The 21,897-nt window shown below is 35.1% G+C and overlaps 3 protein-coding genes and 1 long non-coding RNA gene across 6 annotated transcripts; 2 read left to right on the top strand and 2 right to left on the bottom strand.

Annotated features, from left to right (window-relative positions):
• Positions 1–144: 144 nt before the first annotated feature.
• Positions 145–18,121, bottom strand: LOC149729541 (uncharacterized). The gene is made up of 2 exons (XR_016385851.1): positions 14,217–18,121; positions 145–14,112 (listed from the first exon to the last, which is right to left on the bottom strand). It is a non-coding gene; the product is annotated as an uncharacterized LOC149729541 (long non-coding RNA).
• On the top strand, positions 1,166–15,836 carry LOC149729542 (unconventional prefoldin RPB5 interactor-like). Of its 3 annotated transcripts, none has more exons than XM_089886734.1 (9): positions 1,166–1,307; positions 2,632–2,710; positions 7,405–7,509; positions 7,698–7,844; positions 8,152–8,289; positions 10,419–10,495; positions 12,612–12,687; positions 13,324–13,500; positions 13,592–15,836. In XM_089886734.1, the coding sequence occupies exons 1-9, from the start codon at positions 1,222–1,224 to the stop codon at positions 13,697–13,699; spliced, it is 993 nt and encodes a 330-aa protein (XP_089742860.1). In that variant the 5' UTR covers positions 1,166–1,221; the 3' UTR covers positions 13,700–15,836. The 3 variants fall into 3 exon arrangements, with proteins under 3 accessions (XP_089742860.1, XP_089742858.1, XP_089742859.1); XM_089886732.1 differs by having other exon boundaries at positions 12,612–12,819; XM_089886733.1 differs by having other exon boundaries at positions 12,612–12,819; positions 13,324–13,531.
• A 490-nt stretch (positions 18,122–18,611) lies between the features above and the next one.
• Positions 18,612–20,389, top strand: LOC149729540 (endoplasmic reticulum membrane protein complex subunit 7-like). The gene is made up of 3 exons (XM_089886748.1): positions 18,612–18,840; positions 19,144–19,402; positions 19,837–20,389. The coding sequence occupies exons 1-3, from the start codon at positions 18,686–18,688 to the stop codon at positions 20,047–20,049; spliced, it is 627 nt and encodes a 208-aa protein (XP_089742874.1). The 5' UTR covers positions 18,612–18,685; the 3' UTR covers positions 20,050–20,389.
• On the bottom strand, positions 20,330–21,533 carry LOC149729539 (mitochondrial import receptor subunit TOM20 homolog). Its single transcript, XM_089886754.1, has 4 exons — positions 21,361–21,533; positions 21,187–21,233; positions 20,865–21,089; positions 20,330–20,619 (listed from the first exon to the last, which is right to left on the bottom strand). The coding sequence occupies exons 1-4, from the start codon at positions 21,488–21,490 to the stop codon at positions 20,527–20,529; spliced, it is 495 nt and encodes a 164-aa protein (XP_089742880.1). The 5' UTR covers positions 21,491–21,533; the 3' UTR covers positions 20,330–20,526.
• Positions 21,534–21,897: the final 364 nt, after the last annotated feature.

Here is a 21,897-nt window from a genome sequence, read left to right as displayed (position 1 = left end):
AGTTAGTTTCACGGTTTATACACATAAGATATAAACCCCTAACCCCTAGGGGCTAGCAGAGCCATAGAAATACCGAGTAGTCCAACCCATTGTTACGTAAAAGACAAATTGAACGGCAATTTGGGTCCAAAATAACACAGTAGGTATAGGGAAAATGCATGTTTTTCGGTAAATTAGAGAAAAACTTGAGTCCAAAAACAAATTTAAAGGTTAAAAAGTGTAAAAAACAAGTGTTATTTGTTTTCTGTATCAAAAAAAGTCAAAAAATGGAATTAGAAGCGGTTGATTTGTGACATTTTAGTCATTTAATGGGGGTAAATTTATATGTTTTTTTAAAAAAATGTTTGGTAATGTAAATAGAAGCTGTTTTACGCCTTTCCACAAAAGGAAATCGCAAATAAAACTCAACAAGTTCGTTTAAATTCATTGCGAAAGTCACCGCTTTTGCTCTATTTTGAACACACACAGACGGCAGTTGGACTACTCGGTGTTTTTACGACTCTGGGGGCTAGGGGCTAGGGGCCAGAGTCGTATAAACACCGAGTAGTCCAACTGCCGTCTATGTGTGTCCAAAATAGAGCAAAAGTGGTGACTTTGACAAAGGGTTTAAACGAACTTGTTAAGTTTTGTTTGTGTTTTCCTATTGTGGGAAGGTGTAAAACAGCTTCTATTTACCTTACCAAACATTTTTTAGAAAAAAATGTATAAATTTAGCCGCATTAAATGACTAAAATGTCGCAAATCAACCGCTTCTAATTCTAATTTTTGACTTTTTTTGACACGGAAAACAAATAACACATGTTTTTTACATTTTTCAACCTTTAAATTTGTTTTTAGGCCCAAGTTTTTCTGTAATTTACCGAAAAACATACATTTTCCCTATACCTACTGTGTTATTTTGGACCCAAATTGCCGTTCAATTTGTGTTTTACGTAACAATGGGTTGGACTACTCGGTATTTCTATGGCTCTGCTAGGGGCTAGGGGCTAGGGGTTTATATCTTATGTGTATAAAAGTCTATAGAAATCAGTCCATACAAAAGTGATTTCTATGGACTTTGATGTGTATATACCGTGAAACTAACTGCTCCCCATAAAATAGAGAAACGAATTTGTCATCGCCTCCAAGCGGAAAAAAATTTCCGTCTTCTCTGTATAGCTCCATGTATATACATTGGTTTCACGTATTTTTAATTTTTGCCTCTGAAATTTAAATGAAGCAATGAGTTACAACGCAGAGCATGTTAAACGTTTGGAACTTGCTCATGAGCAAGCAATATTGGAATCAACTAAACAACTAAAGCATTGGTAAGTGTTCAACATGTTGGCACTAGTAAAGAATCCTCCGGTACATATACCAGAAGGTAATCCTTTAGGTTGGTGAAAAGTGTTAGATTTTGGTGGTTAGGGATAGTCAAAGTTAGTATAGACCAAGTTAGGAAACGGCGCTCGTGTCCGCCATTACGGAGCCCACAAAGCGTGGATCGCCAATGCAAATGCATGGTCGGCATGTGTTCATTTAGTTCTTGTAAGCGATACAAAGCTAGAAAACACATATAGCGGTTGTTTTAACATTTAAAATATAATTTCTAATATAAATCTTGTTATATAATATTTAATCTAGGAATTAATGTGAAGTAAATTAATATTTTGACTGGTTTTCGGCATACAGTGTGGTTTAACAGGGTACTTTACGTTGGCGATTAAGACTAGCAGCAATCAGCTTAGTTTACATAATAGTATTTGATCATACCTGCGTATCTACAGAACCATTCTTTACTACATGTATAATCCAACATGAGTGGACATGCAGCTCCAAACTGCTTAAGTACTAGCAGATAAGGTGTTCGCGTTTTCCGATTTCATAAAGACCCGTAACTTACTAATTAAAGCACAGGACCAAAAATAGTAACTCAGTATTGTTTTCCTCAATGTCACTTCGATATTAGGCAAATTTTACAAAGATACCTTAAGTTTCGTTGCCGGGTATACGTGTTAAGTTTGTGAGCCAAAAAGTAAAATCACGACAATTTACATGCAAAACTGCAGCTAGATACACCAGTTTATGGTAATGTTATGCGTTTTTGTTTGTATTTTTATATTTTAAACATGTTCTTTTATGTTTTTGGCTATAGTAAACTTGATATTTTCTGTTTTTTTACTCTTTAATCGATTGACTGTCAATAAAAGTTGATTATTTTTGTGAGGTTTATTATTGTGATAAGATATAACATTAGTAGAAAGCCATTTTTACTAGCAGAAGTGCTTGGTTTTTAAAAAATCGCAAAATTTAAACGAAAAACAGCACCCAGCAATGATAAAATGCTATGCCGTGGGCTCCATAATGGTGGCGTCTATGACGTCATGGACGAGCGACAATGGATAACAAGACTCGTTGTTTTACAATCCGTTTCCTAACTTGGTCTATACTAACTTTGGGGATGGTTATAGGCGGTTAGTAGTTGGGGATTAGGGTCTGGTAGTTAGCAAATAAGGCGGGGGGAAGATTCTGCTCTTGCACCAACATATTTTTTGTCATTTTAAAACAGGTAAAATGTAAACTTTAAGTTTGCTGGAAAATGTTTGTATTATATATGATACCATGAGTTATTTTTTTGATTTTGTTTTTAAGGGAAGGAATCAAAACAGTTTACAACCATCTTGCTGCAAAATTAAAGACTCTTCCAGATAAAATGAGTCATGATGTAATGGTAATGATGGCTAGGCTATATCATATTTCGGTAAATGTATCTAATTAGACTAATTCCACCAGGTTTTGTATTACACTTTAAAAACAACGTTCCTAGGTCTGCTTATTTAGCTTGTAAGTGGCCATGTAGATCCTTTTACGCTAAACAATTGTTTTTATTGTTGTTTTTTTTTGTGACCAAGATGATCCTAGAAAACAGATATTATAGCAGCTGAGGGCTGTACATTAATTTGTTTCAGGTGCTTGTCGAAAGGACAAGTTCACTGGCGCCGACTGCCAGAGGTGCGGAGGTGCGACGCACCTCGTGAATTTTTGAAACGTCGTTATATACCGGGTTAATAATGCTTAACCTGTCCAGTGGTTACAAATTAATCGCCAAATCGAAAAAAATATTACGTCGCGTTTTGGCGCTTTTAAATATTCATTGCAAACGTGTCAACTTTTTACTTTATCGCAAACGTGAAAAAGCAAACTTTTAGCCTGTTTTTAGGAAATTATGCGATAATAATGAACGTGTGAGTAGCTATTATGACGTAAATAATCACATGTGAATTGCTATTATAAAATTAATTGCCAGGTCAAACAATCGCCATTATGATGCAATGAATCCACGTTTAAATCCTTGCTGTTTCGTAACATACTTTCTGCTTGTCTGAGGAAAACATTGTAAATATAAAATATACTACTTCTGAAATCGTTTTTTTAGGAACTGTAGTTTATAACCACTTGTTCAACGAGCGAATAATATTTACACGAAACTGCAAGTTATGCAGAGCAATTGTATGTTGTGAATTTCAAACATACAAGTGTGCCAAATATATCCACTAATTTATTTAAACGATGTCATAGTTAAAGCACTGCGCTCTGCATAGTGCATAATCATATCCAAGAAATTTAGAAAATAGCCGCGCCTGCTTTAACCTATTGTTAAATACGCGCTTGCTTCAACCTAAATTAATAATGAACGCAGGGGCGTATCCAGGAATTTAAAAAGAGGGGGGCCTGGAAGTTTTTGTTTAGAAAATTCCGCGTATAAACGTAGCGCATCTGATAAAAAGATACCCTGACCAGTGCTGCGATTCGTTGCCAGGTGTCGCCGAGCGCAACTTTCGAGATCCAAATTGTCGCGAGAAAATTAATCATTCTGAATTTCTGACGCACTGGCGTCTATTTATATGGTGCAGGGTATGCAGGCCTACCCTGAGAATTTTGCAGGGGTTGCAGCAACCCCTGGATTTTCCAATTATAAAAGCAAATTATTCCTAAAATCTTCTTAAATAAATATATTTATCTTTATCAAATAATTAATTTATAGTAGCCACGCAACGCCCTTATTCTCTTAACGCATCAACTAGCTATTTTTGTATCCTGTGCGGTTACCTATAACGGCTGCGTGTTACGTCAGACAATCGTTACGTCACATTGATAATTGCAAAATCGCTGATTGTTACTGTAACAATTCTATTATTGTGTGAGAATGAAATGTTTACTAGTCAATTTCTATGTTTCAAATGTCGTCTAACGTCTACTTCCAAAGCTGCTTTTCTTCCGAAAGCAATTCGAATTAAACTAAAAACACGCGAACCAGGATAAAATTTAACTATAGGAATAGGTGTTCTTTTTCTAAGACGCGCCCATGTCATAAATTGCCTCCCTAACAGTTGCGTGTAAAATAAATGTAATTTGCCTGTTAAATAGGCAGAAATAAACTACCTAAATCGGGTCGGTCCCTGCTTTATATTTATATACGATATTTTCCTCAGCCAAGCAGCATGTTTGTTATGAAATAGTAAGGATTCACGCATGGATTCATTCTGACATAATAGCAATTCACACGTCGATTATTGCAACATAATAACAATTTACACGTAGACACGTTCATTATTTAGTCTACATGTGAAACATTATTCTTGCTCGCAAACCTTACCCTGATAAGTTCGTCTATTAAAACTAAGGGAGATCATGGTGGCAATGCTCCTTTGATCGGTGATAGGCGAACACAGCTTTGATCGTGTGTTGTTAAACATAATTGACGCATGTTTAATTAATTTTGTTTGTTTCCTCGAGTTTTGTTAAAATGATTTTTTTAAACTTTATTGCACCCGTCAACCAACACAAAATTGTTACGTATTTAATTGTGATGCGAACAACTTTTATGTTGCGCAATTACGAGTTTTAAAGTCAAATGTTGCATTATAAACAATATTGTGACGCAGAGAATTAGCGTAGGATATTGCGCAATGCTGCACCTGTCAGTTGAACAATGTTACGTCATACGCAGTATTGTGATGTGCTCCATTATCGTAACGGGTGACGGTGCGTCTGTATAATCAACGTATCGGCAAATATATGATGAAATTTACATGTTAAGATTTTTAAACACTTAACCGCAATTAACTGCCAGGCTTACATCTTAACTGTTTCCATTAAATGCCGCACACGTTATATGCAGGATTTTACATGTTTTACATATACCTACTTTCAGCTAACATGGTATAATGTCGCAACCCCTACGTTTTATAAAATCGACGCCACTGTTCTGACGTCATAATACGTCTCATCAGTGGCCATATTTTCATTACATATTTTCGTTTACGTATAGCTTTAAACGAATAACGGCGCGCGTCAAAATAACGATCGTTTGTAGTTGACAAAATTGTGTGAAAATTTAACTACAATACGACTGCTTTTAATATATGTGACTGATTGCACAAATTGTTATCTATATTATCTTATCTACATGCTGACGAAAAGATCGAAAAATCTCCCAAGCTTTATCTAAACACAAGTTGTATTCACATACTTGTTGCGTTCACGTGCGTAGAAAGTATTCATCGTATAATTGAGACAATCTGAACATAATTACAGACGTGAAAAAGCAAAATTTAACTTGTTTTCAAGCACCTGCAGGCTAAATAATGAACGTGTCCCCTAGAGTCCCTATTATGATGCAAATAATCGACGTGTGAATTGCTATTATGTCGTAATGAATTACCAGGTCAAACAATCGTTATTGTGATGTAATAAATCCACGTGTGAATCCCCACTATTTCGTAACAAACACACTGCTTATGGCTGAGGAAAACATGGTAAATATAAAGCAGCAATACTTCTGGAACAGATTTAAGTTGATTATTACGGCCCAAAGCCCTAAATCGTTTAGAATGCGATGCAGCGATAAAACATCGTCTGTTTAGCAGTATCGCAGTAATATTGTTTGTTTAACTGAATTCTCATGCAGTAATACAGAGGATAAACCAAACTCTCGTTAGCAAAAAATAGTAACAGGCTTTCCAGAAATATGCGTATCGTATTATGTTTTAAGTCTGCTCAACCGGTGTTGTAACTATAAGTGATGTAACAAAATATTGTGGCAATATGAACCACACTATACAACGAACGATTGGTCAGTTAGTTAAAAAGCTCCTGTGGGGCAATCATTAAATACGAAAATTGGTATTATGACGTAAATATTCAACGTGTGAATCCCTACTATGACGTAACAAACATTCTGCTTGTCTGATTAAATCCTGCATAAATAATGATTTTATTACGCGTAGCATAGATGAATGTTGCTACCGCGGGCGAATGCAAGTGGTGAATTAAAACTTACGGGTTGTTTTACGCACATATTAATACAAAAACATACGTGCCTGTGAAAGTTCAAGGCTGATTTAATATCGTATTCCCCCTTGGCAACTTAAAACGAACCTAGAGATACCTGTTGAGTGTGCACTGGTGTAGTTGAACGAAACACCAGAACGACTAAATAAATGAAGGCCGAGGTAGTTGTCCTAAAGAATATTTTACCAAAACATACAAGGACGTATTTTAATCAAAATTTAATGCAGCCAAAACAATCTCCAAGATGAAGAGCGTTCTAATGGGAGACGACGATTTAGAATACAAAAAAGATAACGACGTATCATTTTATCAAAATGTATACCGCCGAGTTTAATGATAAAAAACCTCAAATTTTAAAGATATATTATTTGTCCTCTAAATCTAATAGTATTACATCCACTCACGTCAGAATTCCCACTTCATATAAAGCGATTTCGTTGCTGACCCAGACTTTGACGACACCTGGATTTTTAAGCGACGCTGCGTAAAATTTAAGCGACGCTGCGCCAACCGTCGCGGCAGACATTTAGTCGCGTAAGAATGGACATCTGCGACGCACTACTGCCAGTTTAGTTAAGATCATCTTCTAAATTTGGAATTCTAGATTCGAAATAAAGTATTCAGGGTTATCTTAGAATACCTAATTTTTCTTAAAAAAGATTTGAAATTTTAGATTTGGAATTCTAGATTCGAAAATAAAGTATCCTAGAATATCTAATTATTCTGTAATATGCATCCCTAAATTCATAAGTTTTTGTGAGTTATAATGTATGTTTAATGCATTCTACCTACCGCAGCACAGTCACCAATGGCGACTAAAAACCATTTTGTTGGTTACTTCTGGTTCATTTTTGATCAAGCTTAGTCGACCGTTGTAGCTTGTAGTAAAACAGTAAATTGGTTAATTAATATTATGCTAATTAGTTTAATACGTTGTCACTTATTACAGCTTTGCTCTTTTTTAATTGTTTACTATACATTTTCTGGGGTATATTTTACTTGTGTAGGCTATGTCTTGTTATTATGTATTTACAATTTACTCCGTCATATAGGATTGTTTTAATTTTACAGGTTCCATTTGGCCCCCTTGCATTTTCCCCAGGTAAACTGATCCACACTAATGAATTGCTTGTTCATCTTGGAGACTCCTGGTTTGCTGAGGTTACTTGTAAACAGGTAAATAATTTTATTTATGCTTTAACAGTAATCTACCTTTTTTGTACGGGAGGCCTTCAGTATTTAATTGGCATATGCACATGTGCAACTCTAAATGTACATTTATTTTTGTTAAACATTTGTTCTTGTTCTAACATCGCTGAACGTATTGTACACATGTCTTGTAAAGTTTTTTGATTTTTTTTCAGGGATTAAAGATTATTGATCACAGATTGGCAGCTGTAGATAAAAACATTGAAGATATTGGTTTCACTGTAAAAAATTTCAAGAAGAAATCTGAATTTTCCCAACATTTAAATAATGATGGAGATAAAAATGCTGTGGAAATCAAAGAGGTACCATAGGCTGGATTTTAGATTTTATTTATATTTTTCACAATATTTTTTGTTATTGTAAATCATGGAGGTCAGCTTTCAGTTCAGTGGCGAATCTTGACAGGGGTGTTTGGTGTTACAATTTTGAATTTATTTGTTGTACTTGAATGAATGTTATTATTCTGTCTGTTTGGTCTCGTAATGAAGAATAGCACACAGAAGAAAATAAAGTAGCAGTAAAAACAGTCTTTATAACTTGCTTATAAATAAAACAGATATATATATACTATATACAATCTTGATAAAATGTATTAATATTTCATTATAGGAGGTTTCAAATCAATATTTGCACCCAAGCAGACGTAAACGAATAAGTCGTGTGAAGGAAAAGTCTCCTGTTCGGTCAAAAGTTGTTGATAGGAATCCAACTAAACCACCAATAGTTGATGAAGGAATAAAAGAAAAAGTAAAATTTATTTCTTTTAAAATTATTATAAATCATTTTTTGGGTGTATTTTGCTAACACTTTGGGATTAGACATATAGTTTTGTAATTTAGCTTACTTATTTTGGATTCTAATTCCCATGTTTAATTGTTTTTATAATTATAAACACCTTAGAAGGACTCACCCTTAAAGTGTGTATTTTTTGTGGTAAATTCAAAAACCGACTGTTTTTACGATTCCAAAAATACTTATTAAAATTGGTCCAGTATAGTGATCTCTATGCTATTCTTTTTCTACTACAAGCTTCGTGATTGTGATGTAGGAACGTACTAGTCTCTAGTCACCTGACTGATTTTATATGTATAAAAACCGTACCCACTTTTTTTTATTAACTGGTCTACAAGTACAAGTTGCTGTATAATGCACGTTTGCTGTCTTTACAAGTGTCTGTCATTAATGCAATCAATAGATTTAAAAGTTCCCGAGCTGTGATCAGTTGAACCATAGGCGCCGATTTTTTTAAATTGCAGAAGAGGCCACGTTTATGATGACGTCATTCGTTTTGCAGAAATTAGGAAAATACGGTATACGCGAGTTTTTATCACTCGCGCCAAAACACGATTAAGCTATACTTCCCATGGCAGCAGTAACATTAACGGTGACTATTAAAGTTTGCCAATGCTGCTGCCTATCGTTCATGCGGGTATGAAACTGGCAAATTCACACAGTCAAACTCGTTCGCCGTTCTTTGAAATACGTTGTTCGTACGATACGCACACGAACATTAATGATACCTCAAGAAACAGCAATGCTGTTGATTATTACATAGGTGTTAATTTTTTACAGACCTAGTGTTTGTGGGGTTTTTAAATCATTAAAACTGTTTGTAGATCGTTTTTAAGCGATTCGCAACATAGGCTTTGCCTGTCAATCGTTACTTTCGATGACGTATTAATTTTACGAGCAGCTAAAGTTTGTTCCAAAATATGTAGCAAGCACCTATGTCTGCAGATGGCTGTTAAAGTACTTAATTGAATCCAAGGACATCCGCCACGCAAAAAGATTAAACCGTTAAGTTAAAGCTTTAGTGTGTTTAATACAGACCAATGTATGTGTTATTTGTTTTATTTTAATACAGTCGTTGTATAACCGTATTTGCAAAGGCGCTAGCCAAATACTCATAGCAAGCTGTTTTAAGTATAAAACCAGGGTATACTAAACTTGTTTAGTATACTCTGATAAAACTAACGTATGTTCACTTTTCGTTAAAGTTTTAAACAGTCTCGTAGACTATTCAGTTTGCTTTCTCATGGATTGCTGATAATGAACGCCTCAAACCGTATTATGACGTCAATAATCGAAGCATCAAATAATAATATGACGCAAATAATCAAAGTGTGAATCGCTACTATGTCGTAACAAAGCATTATGGGTGGACGCGTGGTTGAGAAAAACATTACGGAAAATGATCGTTGTTACGCCAATCGAGGGCGTAATAACTCAGTACGTTTGAATATATAGTTCTTTAGCTATTTGCGGGCTTATATCCACAGTAGACCGGCCTCGTCTGCACCATATAAAACGGCGCCCATGAGTTGAACTATATGATTCGAGATGCCAGTTCAGCATCTGAATATTCTAGTTTAAAACTGTATGGCTTCATAGTGCCAACATCTATTTTATCCTCGCTGTTAGTTAAATGGTCACTCATTCTCGTTATAAAACACAAAGCTTGTTTACATGCTGCATAGAATATAGATAATACATATTTTTATCCATGTATGCTAAGTCTTGCTGAACACACTGCCTGGCCCTTTTCTGAATAGAAGCGGCCACACTTTTGTCACGTGGGTACTACACTTTGTTAATTGTTTCGCCACGCAACTTTCAAATCAGTTTTATGAATTTCACAGTATTTAAGCTAGAATATCTTTGGTTATACAGAACTAATTAAAACACATAAGGTCTAAGGTGTCAATGGAATTAGAAAAATACACTCTATTTATTAAAGCAATGTACATTTGGGTGTGTTTAGACCCGTTAAAGCGGTCCATTTGTGCTTCTGCAAGGATCTATCAACTTACCTAACTGGTGGTGGGGGTCTTTTTAACAATTTAGCTTATAATTAGTTGATATTTCCATGTTGGCAGTGCTTTAATGATGGGGCATTCATGTCACGCTTGGATGAACTTGAGAAGTTTGAGGAAGAAGAAGACAGATTATTGTTGTAAATATCCATGAATTATTTTTTTGGTACTAATTTAACAAATTCATTGTTACATATCTTTGAAATTATTTTCTGAATATAACTGATAGATGGTGCTAGTGAACAAAATCCCCCCCTAGCCCAACGTCACATCAGGAAACGGCGCTTGTGTCCGCCATTACGGAGCTCACATAGCTTGAAGCGCCTATACTAATGCATGGTCGGCGTGTCTTTATTTGGTTCTTGTAAGTGAAACAAAGCTTGAAAACACGTATAGCGGTTGTTTTAACGTTTAAAATGTAATTTCTAATTTGAATCTTGTTATATAATATTAAATCTAAGAATTAATGTGGAGTAAATTAGTATTTCGACTAGTTTTTAGGGTACAGTGTGGTTTAACAGAGTACTTTACATTTGCGATACTAGCAGCAATCAGCTTAGTTTACATAATAGTATATGATCATACCTACGAATCTACAGAACCATTATATAGTACATTTATAATCCAACATGAGTGGACATGCAGCTTCAAACTGCTTAAGTACTTGCAGATAAGGTGTTCGCGTTTTCCGATTTTTATAAAAACCCAGAACGCAGAAAAGGTAGCTTAATAATTTAAGCGGAGGACCAAAAATAGTAACACAGTATTGTTTTTCTCAATGTCAATTCGATATTTGGCAAATTTTACAAAGATACCTCAAGTTTTGTTGCCGGGTATACATGTTAAGTTTGTAACCCAAAAAGTTAAATCTTGGCAATTTACATGCAAAACTGGAGCTAGATACACCAGTATATGTTAATGTTATGCGTTTTTGTTTGTATTTTTATATTTTAAACATGTTCTTTTATGTTTTGGTTGGTATACTTGATATTTTCTGTTTTTTTATACTCTTTAATCGATTGAGTGTTCAATAGAATGGGATTCTTTATGTGAGGTTTATTATTGTGATAAAATATAACATTAGTAGAATTTTTAATTTTTACGCGCAGAAGTGCTTAAATGGTTCTTAAAAATCGCAATATTTACCTGAAAAACAGCACCCAGCAATAATAAAATGCTATGTTGTGGGCTCCGTAATGGCGGCGACTATGACATCATAGACGTGGGACGATGGATAACAAGACTTGTTGTTTTACAATCCGTTTCCTAACTTGGTCTATACTAACTTTGCCCTTGCCTATAGAAAAAAAACGCAAGACCAAAAAAAGAAAATTATTAGACCGTAACAGTATTTTCACATAAAAGTCGCATAATAATAAGCATATCATATAGTATTAAATATCCTGAGTTTTTGTACACCTGGAGCAGCAATCTTGGTGTCACTAGAAAGAAGAAGCGACACTTCCATTACGTATCAAAACACATATTTAATATTTAAAGTACTTTTAGCTGAAAACCGTCAAACTTAGTGAAAGTTTGACAAGCAATAAAATAAAGAAATCGCTAATAAAAAATAACAAAATTTTGACATGTGTTGATGTATAGCAACATACAAAACATATCAAAAAATTGGGGTAATACCGCCACTAGTTTTTCCTTTGTTAATATTTTAGCAGCCACCACTTTTAGTGTATGGAGGGAATTGACTTCACTAGGTGCAGCGACGATGGAATAGGTCTATCAAAAGGCGTTCTAGACTGAGAAAGTATTTTTTATGTTTTTCTCTGTATGATTTTCTTTTTTTGGTCTTACATTTTTCTATAGGCAAGTGGGGAATACTGTTCACCTGCACCATACATCAGTTATATTTAGAAAATAATTTCAAAGATATGTAACAATAAATTTGTTATTTTTGAATATGATAACTAAGCCCATAACTAGTCTGCGCCATGGCTCAGTGGTTTAGACCCCAGCATCAGAACCAAAGAAAAAAAAGTGGAGTCTGGCTGTGAGGCGGTGTCGCGGCACCGGTCGCATGAAAAACTTAAATAAGCCTTCCGGGTCTTAGGGTAATGGGGCAAATCCGGCCTAAATCCCAGGTACTTGACAAGGACCTCACCCAAAAAAGGGGAAAAAGGCCTATAACTAGATAAAACAACAAAAATATGGTAAAGCAGCTTTTTTTTCTTTTAAACATACTGTAGAACAGCAGTTATAAGGTTCATATTCATCTTCTGTTATATACTTTTGTTTCAGAGAAAGCAATTTATTAGAAGACAATGAGAATCCTGATGTTAGAATTCAAACTTCAACATCTGACTCCAAGAAAAGAGTAAGTTGGAGTTCAAAGGTTATTCAAGGTCATGATGCTGACAGCGATGATTCTGATGATGTCACAAACACTACTACCATCAAAATTACCCACACGAATGTCACATCACATCCTTCCAACTCAAAGCAAGGGGTAATACTTGTTTTGGAGAACTGTTATAACAGTTTTTTTTTCGGGTTTTTACATATTGCTCTTAAAAACGTTGGGAAATATTTGATATGGCGCTTGCTTCGTAAATGAAGTATACTGGGTCCCATGCCTTGCACCATTGGTTTCCAAAGTGGGCGGCGTCTTGGTGCGTTTAAGCTCACGAATAAGGGGCTAGCTATAAACCGGGCGATTGGGGAGCACTGTCAATAATCTGAGCAATTTGTGGGTGCTACCTATAAACTTGGTATGTGGGGGACGTTAAAGGGGCATACCAACAAAAAAGGGGGCGCTGTGTTCTCTTGTACAAGACACTATTGGACATTGCTTAACTCCTAGTCACTGATAAATTAGCATCCTACATGTTGGGGTAATCTTTGTACCATAGTGTGCCGTGCTCCAGGAGCTCATATAGATTAGGATATGGTTTAGAATTTTGATACACCATGTCTTGGTAAATTATAATAAAATTATACTGTTGTTTATTAGACATCTGATATTACTTCTCCTGCGGATATTGGAAGAAAAACTTCAGAGCCGAAGTCTATTTTAAAACCAACTTCTTCTGGTCCTAAACCTGAATCAAATGATTCCAATCCAATATTACCTGATCGTAGCCAAATATCCAACATAACAACTGTCAGAACTGCGGAACGAAAATTTGATGTAAATATTTGGTGTTTCTTTATTCATTCAAGTAATATTTGGTGTTTCTTTATTCATTCAGGTAGTGTCTTTATTATGTATCTTTCTGCAGGTTGTCATATCAGATTACGTACAAGAGCATAAAGAAACAATCAAACAGCCTGTAGTGCCAATCACAAAACGGCCCGTTTCTAAATTTAAAAGTTCCCGAATAAAATAAACTGGCCCTACTGTTATTTTATAATCGTACAAGGAGTTTAACTGTTCATATATCCTTCTTTTTTATTAAGTACAATAAAAAGCTATCAGTTGTAATCTTAAAATTAGAAGAATGGGTGTGTATGGAAAAACAGTTTATTTTTTAGCTTATGTTAGTAGTACTGATTTACATGATGCAAAGTAATTAGTCCCATAAAATGCAAAGTGGCAAACACAAAATTCTGTTTAATTTACCATAACCAGTTAGAGTTTTACTTAACTGGATCTATAGGGTAATACTGCCGCTGTTGACCAGTGAAAATTTTGGTCTTAAAATGTTCCTTGCGTCTCTCTGATACCCGCAGTATAATTTTTTTTGAAAAAACTCCGGCGTTTTGTCCTTGAAGGCAAATGTAGGTTTTGTCGCACTTTATCCTTAATGATGACGTGTTAGCGGTAGTGGTCACTGGTTATACGCATTAATATATAATACAGCATAAATTACTATTAAAAAGATAAATCCTAAATCACAAACTTACGAAATATGACGCATCTAACAACTGTTATTATATTCGGAACCAGAGTTTTAGATCTCTCATAAAATAAGTTATAAATAGCCTGTGGGAACCAAAGTCACGTTAGAAAACGGCGCTTGTGTCCGCCATTACGAAGCCCACGCGTGAATCGCCTATTCAAATGTATGGTCGGCGTGTGTTTATTTGGTTCTTGTAAGCGATACAAAGCTAGAAAACACGTATACCGATTGTTTTAACACTTAAAATAGAGTACAATCATTTTATCAAAGTTTAAGGTGCATTTTGAATTTGGCGCATTTGATCAAACAGTAAAGTAATCGGTAAATCGCTAATTATGCGGTTTTAATTCTAAAAATGTAGTCTAAAAATTCTAAATATATAATAAGACTTGATTTTAATCAATAGATTAACGAATAAATGCTAGGATTAAGAATTAAGATAAAATAGTGCGAAACAAAGTCACATAAAAAACAACAACAACAACAAAAACTGTTCGACGAAATAAGGATCTATATGACCACTAACGTGCTCAATAACCCAGTATGAGTGGACATGCAGCCGAGGGCCTAGCCAGCTTAAAATTTTGGTGGGGGCCAAATGTTTTATAGTTGTATTTTGGGTTTGAAACACCTCATTACAACGGCGGCAACTATGACGTCACGGACGCGGGGACAATGGAAAACAAAACTCATTGTTGAGCACGTTAGTGGTCATACAGATCCTTTTTCGTCGAACAGTTGTTCCTGTTGTTGTTGTTGTTTTCTTCGTGACTTTTTTCTGTATTCATCCAATTCTTAATTTTAGTATTTATTCTTTATTCTCTTGATTGAAATCAAATTGTTATATTTATTTATAATTTTTGGAGTAAATTTTCAGACTTACAGTGCTCGGTATAGTAAGGTTGGCACTTACTATACTCAGCACTGTAGAGATGGAATATTTAATGGCGAATTATTTATTGGCCATTTTTGGTTGTGTTAGAAGGGTGGGGGAAGATGGGACAACTTTTGACACTATTTTCTCATACCATTTAATGGTAAACAAAAAAGATTCAAAGATTTATAAAACTATATCCTCACGACTCTTATAGACCATTGTTAATTGTTTAAAACACGATCAGGATATTTAGATATTATGTGCTAAATGTGTTCCATCTTTCCCCGCCCTACTATACATAGAATACTGTAGTATACTGTAGTATTCTATGGTTTATAACAGTAAGCATTCTGTAGCGGTTGATTGTGCTCTAGCACAGATTTAATGATATAAAGATAGCTAAATTTAACACTAATGTATAAAGATTGAATATAAAGCAACGTTGTATAGCAAAAACAAAAGCATGACAGGAATGGAATGCAGTTTCGCTGCTTTCGTAACATCTACTTTCCCGTCATTCTAATCGTGATAATAAAACAATTACCCAGTTGTGTGTATGCCAGGCGAGGCAATTGCCACATGCCAATGACGCGTTTTATTGTTTTGCTACACGTGTTTTTCGTTATATAAACCTTTCACTTTCCTGTACTGTGAGGCAGTACGGGGCTTGCAATACCCTGCTGTTCTCACTTTGTCTCTAAGCTCGATGTCGCACTTTCACCGTACAATAAACTGAGATGTGCCGTACTAGTGTCTTACATCGGTGTGCAATGCGTTGCGGAGTCGGATAGCGCGTGCGTCGGGGCAGGATGGAACAGCGTCGTCGCGAGGCTTCGGAGCGCGAACCCACAACTTCAACATTAGCCGCCCCCCACAATTCATTTCTTACGAATTCTTAAATAAAGCCAATTCAATAGAACGGTATGCCAATGTTTACATACTTTCACTTGTAGCAGCACTTGCAGAGCAGCAAGCAACTAAAATTTGTGGTTACCTACATGGGTTCACCCGAAGACTGACATGCACTAATATTTATCTTTGCTCTGAAACAATAGTGATATATAGTAGTAATTTTGTCAAGAATAGTTTACATCGTAAAATGAGCTTGGTACTTACTACTGAGCATTGGAGAGATGAAATATTTAACTGCGGATTATTCAATATGAATGAATGAATGAATGTGAATGAATGTAACTTACTTTATCATCGCGTAGCCGAAAAACGACAGTCGTTATAACACGGGTTTAACACCTTGTGCCAGCTTACCAGTTACCATGTATGTTACTTTGTGGGTGATTATTTTTTGGGGATTTTTTTATTTTTAGTTGTTATGTATGGCTGATAATTTGGACAACCAATTAGTGACCACTGGGTTGGAGCAATTGTCGTTAAGTGTCTTGCCCAAGGACACATACGCCCACAATGGTAGCAGCGACGAGCCTTGAGCCCATTACCTCTGGGTTACAGGCAGGCGCGCGAACCACTATATGCCACGCCGCCGGACCGCCGCACTGCGATCGTAAATGCATTTTAATCACGTCACCCTAGATTTTGTTAAAGGGCCTTAACACAATGAACATCACTTTATTAGATAGAGTGTGTTTTTCTAATTGCAACGACACCTTACTTGTTTTAATCGGTTCTGTATAACCAAAGATATTCCAGCTCAAACACTGTGAAAATCATAAAACTGATTGAAAAGTTGCGTGGCGAAAAAGTTGAGAAGTGTACTACCCACGTGACAAATTACGTCACAAAATTGTTGAAGCGTGGCCGAGGTGATACACTCTCTCTTTCGCGGGTCGTTCCCGTTTACTATTGTAGTCAATGGAATCGACGGCGTTTTATGTAGTTTTTCTTCGTTTTTTTTTCGCCTAATTTAAAGTTATAGGATACAACAAACATTTTCTAACCCATATATATTCTAACAAATCGTTTATTCAACGGTTTTTAATTAATTTTTTTCAATAATTAAATTTTCTAAACAAGTGGTAAACTGTAAGCGTTAACCTACCAAATAACTAAACTGGTCTATTAAACTTGATTAGTTGGTGTATAGTTTTTGAAATAAACAGCAAAAACCTCCTAAAACTACCATGCGCCTATCTTTTACAATGGAGACCAAGCGAAACGGGGACGGAGTTGGCGGTCACGTGAATAGAAAAAAGAATATATCACGGTTTTGGGCAGTTGCGCGTTCTACTCTTTTTTATTTCTGTGCGTTTTCTGACGTGACGTTGGGTTGGTGCAGAGTCGTATAAACACCGAGTAGTCCAACTGCCGTCTATGTGTGTCCAAAATAGAGCAAAAGTGGTGACTTTGACAATGGGTTTAAACGAATTTGTTAAGTTTTGTTTGTGTTTTCCTATTGTGGGAAGGTGTAAAACAGCTTCTATTTACCTTACCAAACATTTTTTAGAAAAAATGTATAAATTTAGCCGCATTAAATGACTAAAATGTCTCAAATCAACCGCTTCTAATTCTAATTTTTGACTTTTTTTGACACAGAAAACAAATAACACATGTTTTTTACATTTTTCAACCTTTAAATTTGTTTTTAGGCCCAAGTTTTTCTGTAATTTATCCAAAAACATACATTTTCCCTATACCTACTGTGTTATTTTGGACCCAAATTGCCGTTCAATTTGTGTTTTACGTAACAGTGGGTTGGACTACTCGGTATTTCTATGGCTCTGGGTTGGTGTACTACTCTACTCGGTATTTCTATATGGCTCTGGCTAAAACCTCCTAAAACCACTGTGCGCCTATCTTTTACAATGAAGACCAAGCGAAATGGGGACGGAGTGGACGGTCACGTGAATAGAAAAAAACAATGTATCACGGTTTTAGGCAGTTAATTGCGCGTTTTACTCTTTTTTTATTTCTCAGAAATAAAAAAGAGTAAAACGCGCAAATGCCCAAAAACCTGATATATTCTTTTTCTATTCACGTGACCGCCAAATCCGTCCCCATTTCGCTTTGTCTCCATTGTAAAATATGGGCACACAGTGGTTTTAGTAGGTTTCAGTTGTTTATTTCAAAAACTACACCACCTATTCAAGTTTATTAGGCCAGTTTATTTATTTGGTAAGTTAACGCTTACAGTTTAGCGCTTGTTTAGGAAATTTCATTATTTAATCAATTTAATTAAAAACATTCAAACAAACGATTTGTTAGAAATATATATATATATATACTTGGAAATAGTTATTTTTCCCTATAAATGTAAATTAAGTCAAAAAACGAAGAGAAACTACATAAAACGCCCTGGCTTCCATTAACTACAATAGTAAACGGGAACGACTCGCGAAAGAAAGAGAGTGTATCACCTCTCTCCTTTGGCGACATTAGAGATGCGCGTTCTATTCTTTTTAATTCTGTGCCTAGAACGCGTAACTGCTCAAAATCAGCGCTCTCCTATCTTTATAAGTTGAATCGGTGACGGCATTTGACGTCACTTTTACGCTGTAATTGTATAACCGAAGTTTCTATTGTTTAAAGTTGTTACGTTAAGTTTATCAGTAGTTTAGGCGCTTATAGGAACAAAAGAGACTGTTAATTAAACTAACCGTTTTGTAGATACACGGTGTGCAATAATGTTAAAGATAGTTCTTAGTTTTGTACTGATTGTATTATCTCCTTTAATATGTGAATCTTATAAAGTCAATGGCCGTGTGTACCTTCCCAGTGGTGATGCTTTTGCAGAAACAAATTTGGTAATGGACGGCGGACTGTACAGAAGTTTTATTAAGTAAGTTTTGTTTTTGAGACATAATCGTTGTATTCTCCATTAGCTATAAAAGGTATTTTTGTTTGATATATTGTAGTTTTTATGCTAACTTAATAGTTTATTTATAATAGCACCAATTTGTACTTTGCTGTTGTATAAACACATGGTGATGAATGATTTCAAGCTTATTTATCCTTTAGCGACAGAGTAATTACAAAAGTTTTAAAATTTTGTTCTCTGTGTGCCATAAAAAATTTTTTTTTAGATATGTTGTACTGATTCTTTATTAAATGGCTAATCTGTTTCAAAAATTGTACTTTTTAGACCAGATGGTTCGTTCACATTCCACAATGTCCAGTCTGGATCTTATGTTATTGAAGTCTTATCTCCAAAGTATATGTTTGAGCCTGTGCGAGTAGATGTTTCTTCTAAGGGTAACGTCCGTGCAAGAAAACTGAACAATTTGAAACCAAGCTCAGTATCATTGGTCAAGTACCCACTTGATTTAAAACCACTTGGTTTGGTAAAATACTTTCAGACAAGGGAAAAATTTAGCATTTTCGATATGCTTAAAAACCCAATGGTAAGAAAAATTATTTTTTTCAGCAAATGGTTGGGACCAATTGGACAATATCACCAAACAGTTCTTTGGGTCTATCTATTAGATGCAAGTTATCAATTGACAGCCATAACTTTAATGTGTCAGATTAAACATTAAAAATCTACATCTATAAACTTGGGAGTATGTCAAGAAAAATTCAAAATTTGTGTATTGATAGATATGTTCAAATCTGATCTAAAGGTTCCATTAGAAAAAAATAGGTTGTGGCGCAATGCATGGGATTTCCCATAAAAAAATCACTCAATTTTGATCGTTTGTAGTTTCTAAGATACTGAAGAAAACTTAATTTTATTTCTGCTTTTCAGGTTTAATTATGAAAATACTTGAACTTTAATATGCAAGACTAATCATTAAACCTATACATTAAGATACAATCTAACGAAATTGCCTTGTAGGTTTTAATGATGGTATTACCCATGCTAATGTTGGTTGTCCTGCCTAAATTAATGAACACACAAGACCCTGAGTTCCAAAAGGAGATGGAAGAATCAATGAAAAAATTTAATCCTGGTCAAAGTCAAATGCCAGACATGGCAGGAATGCTGGCTAATATGTTCAGTGGTAAGAAACCAAAACCAACAAGGACCAAAGCCAGCAAGAAAAAATGATAGATTTACAACGTTTTTTTTGCTCTTTGAATCTGGGTATTACTTATCTGTTTGTATAATGAACTATTTATTCTTTAACTTAATTTTAAAAGGTTAACAACTCACCAAGGACAGTTTCCTATATCATTGGTTTTTAATTGCTAAATGAACATGAACCATTCTCCTTTTTATTAATGCTGCTCAAAAAGGTACTTCTAGTTATCTCCTGCCTTGATGTATGATAATAGTTTGTCAAACTGAAATCTGGGGAACATTTTTCTCTGCTTTCTACATTCAAAGCTTTGCTTTTGAGTCCGTATGTGTTTTTATTTAACAATAAATGAATTGTTGCTCGTACAAATTCTGTTAAATTTTAAATCATGATTTATCAAATTAAAGATTTGTACATATGTTTAAGTAAAGTTATGCAGTGTATGTCCGCTTAAAAATAAGGCCTGTTGCCCATCTGTTGTATAAAGTTGTAACACAGTTTATATTTCACTCTAAATCATCAACGTCAGTAATAGTTGCAGATGATGGTTCCTCTGGTTTGGGAACAGCAGAAGACATAGCAGGCGAGGTAGCCAATCTCTGTAAAGATAAATATTTGTAATACTTTGTAAAATAATGTATGTACTGTAAATTAAATAGCAACCTATGTGTCCACACTTATGGGACATTGCACGACCCCTGTGATTACTAGTGGGTTGTAGCACGTTGGGTGTCCAGGTACTGAGCCAACTCTGGCATAAATCTGAGGTCCTACTGTGAAATACATTTAAAACAGCATGTTTCTATTTCTAGTAGTAAAAATCAATACATGCATTAATTTATACCTGACTTATGGAGGGAAGTTTTTCGAGCAACATGGCAAACACTGGTTGTGGAAGTGTCTGCTGTAAGACTTGTAGGAGCTGTTGGGGTTGTCCACAAACGGCAACAGCGTTGGTAAGATGTTCAACACCACCCTCATGGTCACCGCTTGCGAGTAATTCTTCACCAAGCTGGACCTCTTTGAGAAAGAATTTCTGGACTGCCTCTACATCACGCAAGTCTGGCATCTATAAAACAAAAATTGTTTGAAAAAACCCGGTGTTTAAAAACAGTAAACAAAAAGTTGTAGTTTTAATAGGCTTTGTAAAGATTTACAGGACTCACTACAGTAGTATTTCCACCACTTGACTTTGTTTGCCACTGCTTTCTTTCTGAAATAAAAAAAGACGATTATTTTATATTTATTACATGTAAATGTCTAAATAAACTACAGAAGTTTAGTGCATCAGGTTGCTTTGCAATACAGAGAAATGTGGCCCAAAAATATTAAACACATACTTTCTAGTAGTTTCTTTTTAAAATCTGGGTCATTTCTTCGTTTTCGGTCAAAGTAAACACAATATCCTAGAAATGCAGTTCCACAAATTCCAGCTATTGCAAATGCCGTATTCCTATTCATGTCAATCATATCTATAAGTACGCTACTGTTAAACAAACAACAAATTGTAAATCTGTCATTTTGATTACATAACATAAGTTAGCAATACCCAAACACAGTAATCCACTTGTTGTCATTCATATTTGTTTTTAACTGTGTGAATAAGAACAGGAAATTTTCCTAGGAACTACCGGGCGAACTGTAAAGAGCGGATTTTGTACAACTTTACTAAAACTACATCTGCCAGGTAACGAACAATGCTGCGATAGCGCGAGGTTAAATTCCGATTGTTATTGTGCCATGTGACAAACGTTAAATATTATAGTTATATTCACTATAGAATATAGACTATAATAAAAATGCGTAAAAAGAGTACATATATAATACAGAAGCTGCTATTTAATTATTTCAACGTATTTTTTATAATTAATTTGCGC

The sequence above is a fragment of the Ciona robusta genome, chromosome 10 (assembly GCF_009617815.1).
Source record: "Ciona robusta chromosome 10, ASM961781v2".
NCBI lineage: Eukaryota > Metazoa > Chordata > Ascidiacea > Phlebobranchia > Cionidae > Ciona > Ciona robusta.
The sequence above is the reverse complement of the archived record's forward strand: the minus strand, read 5'-3'. Positions and strand labels throughout refer to the sequence as shown.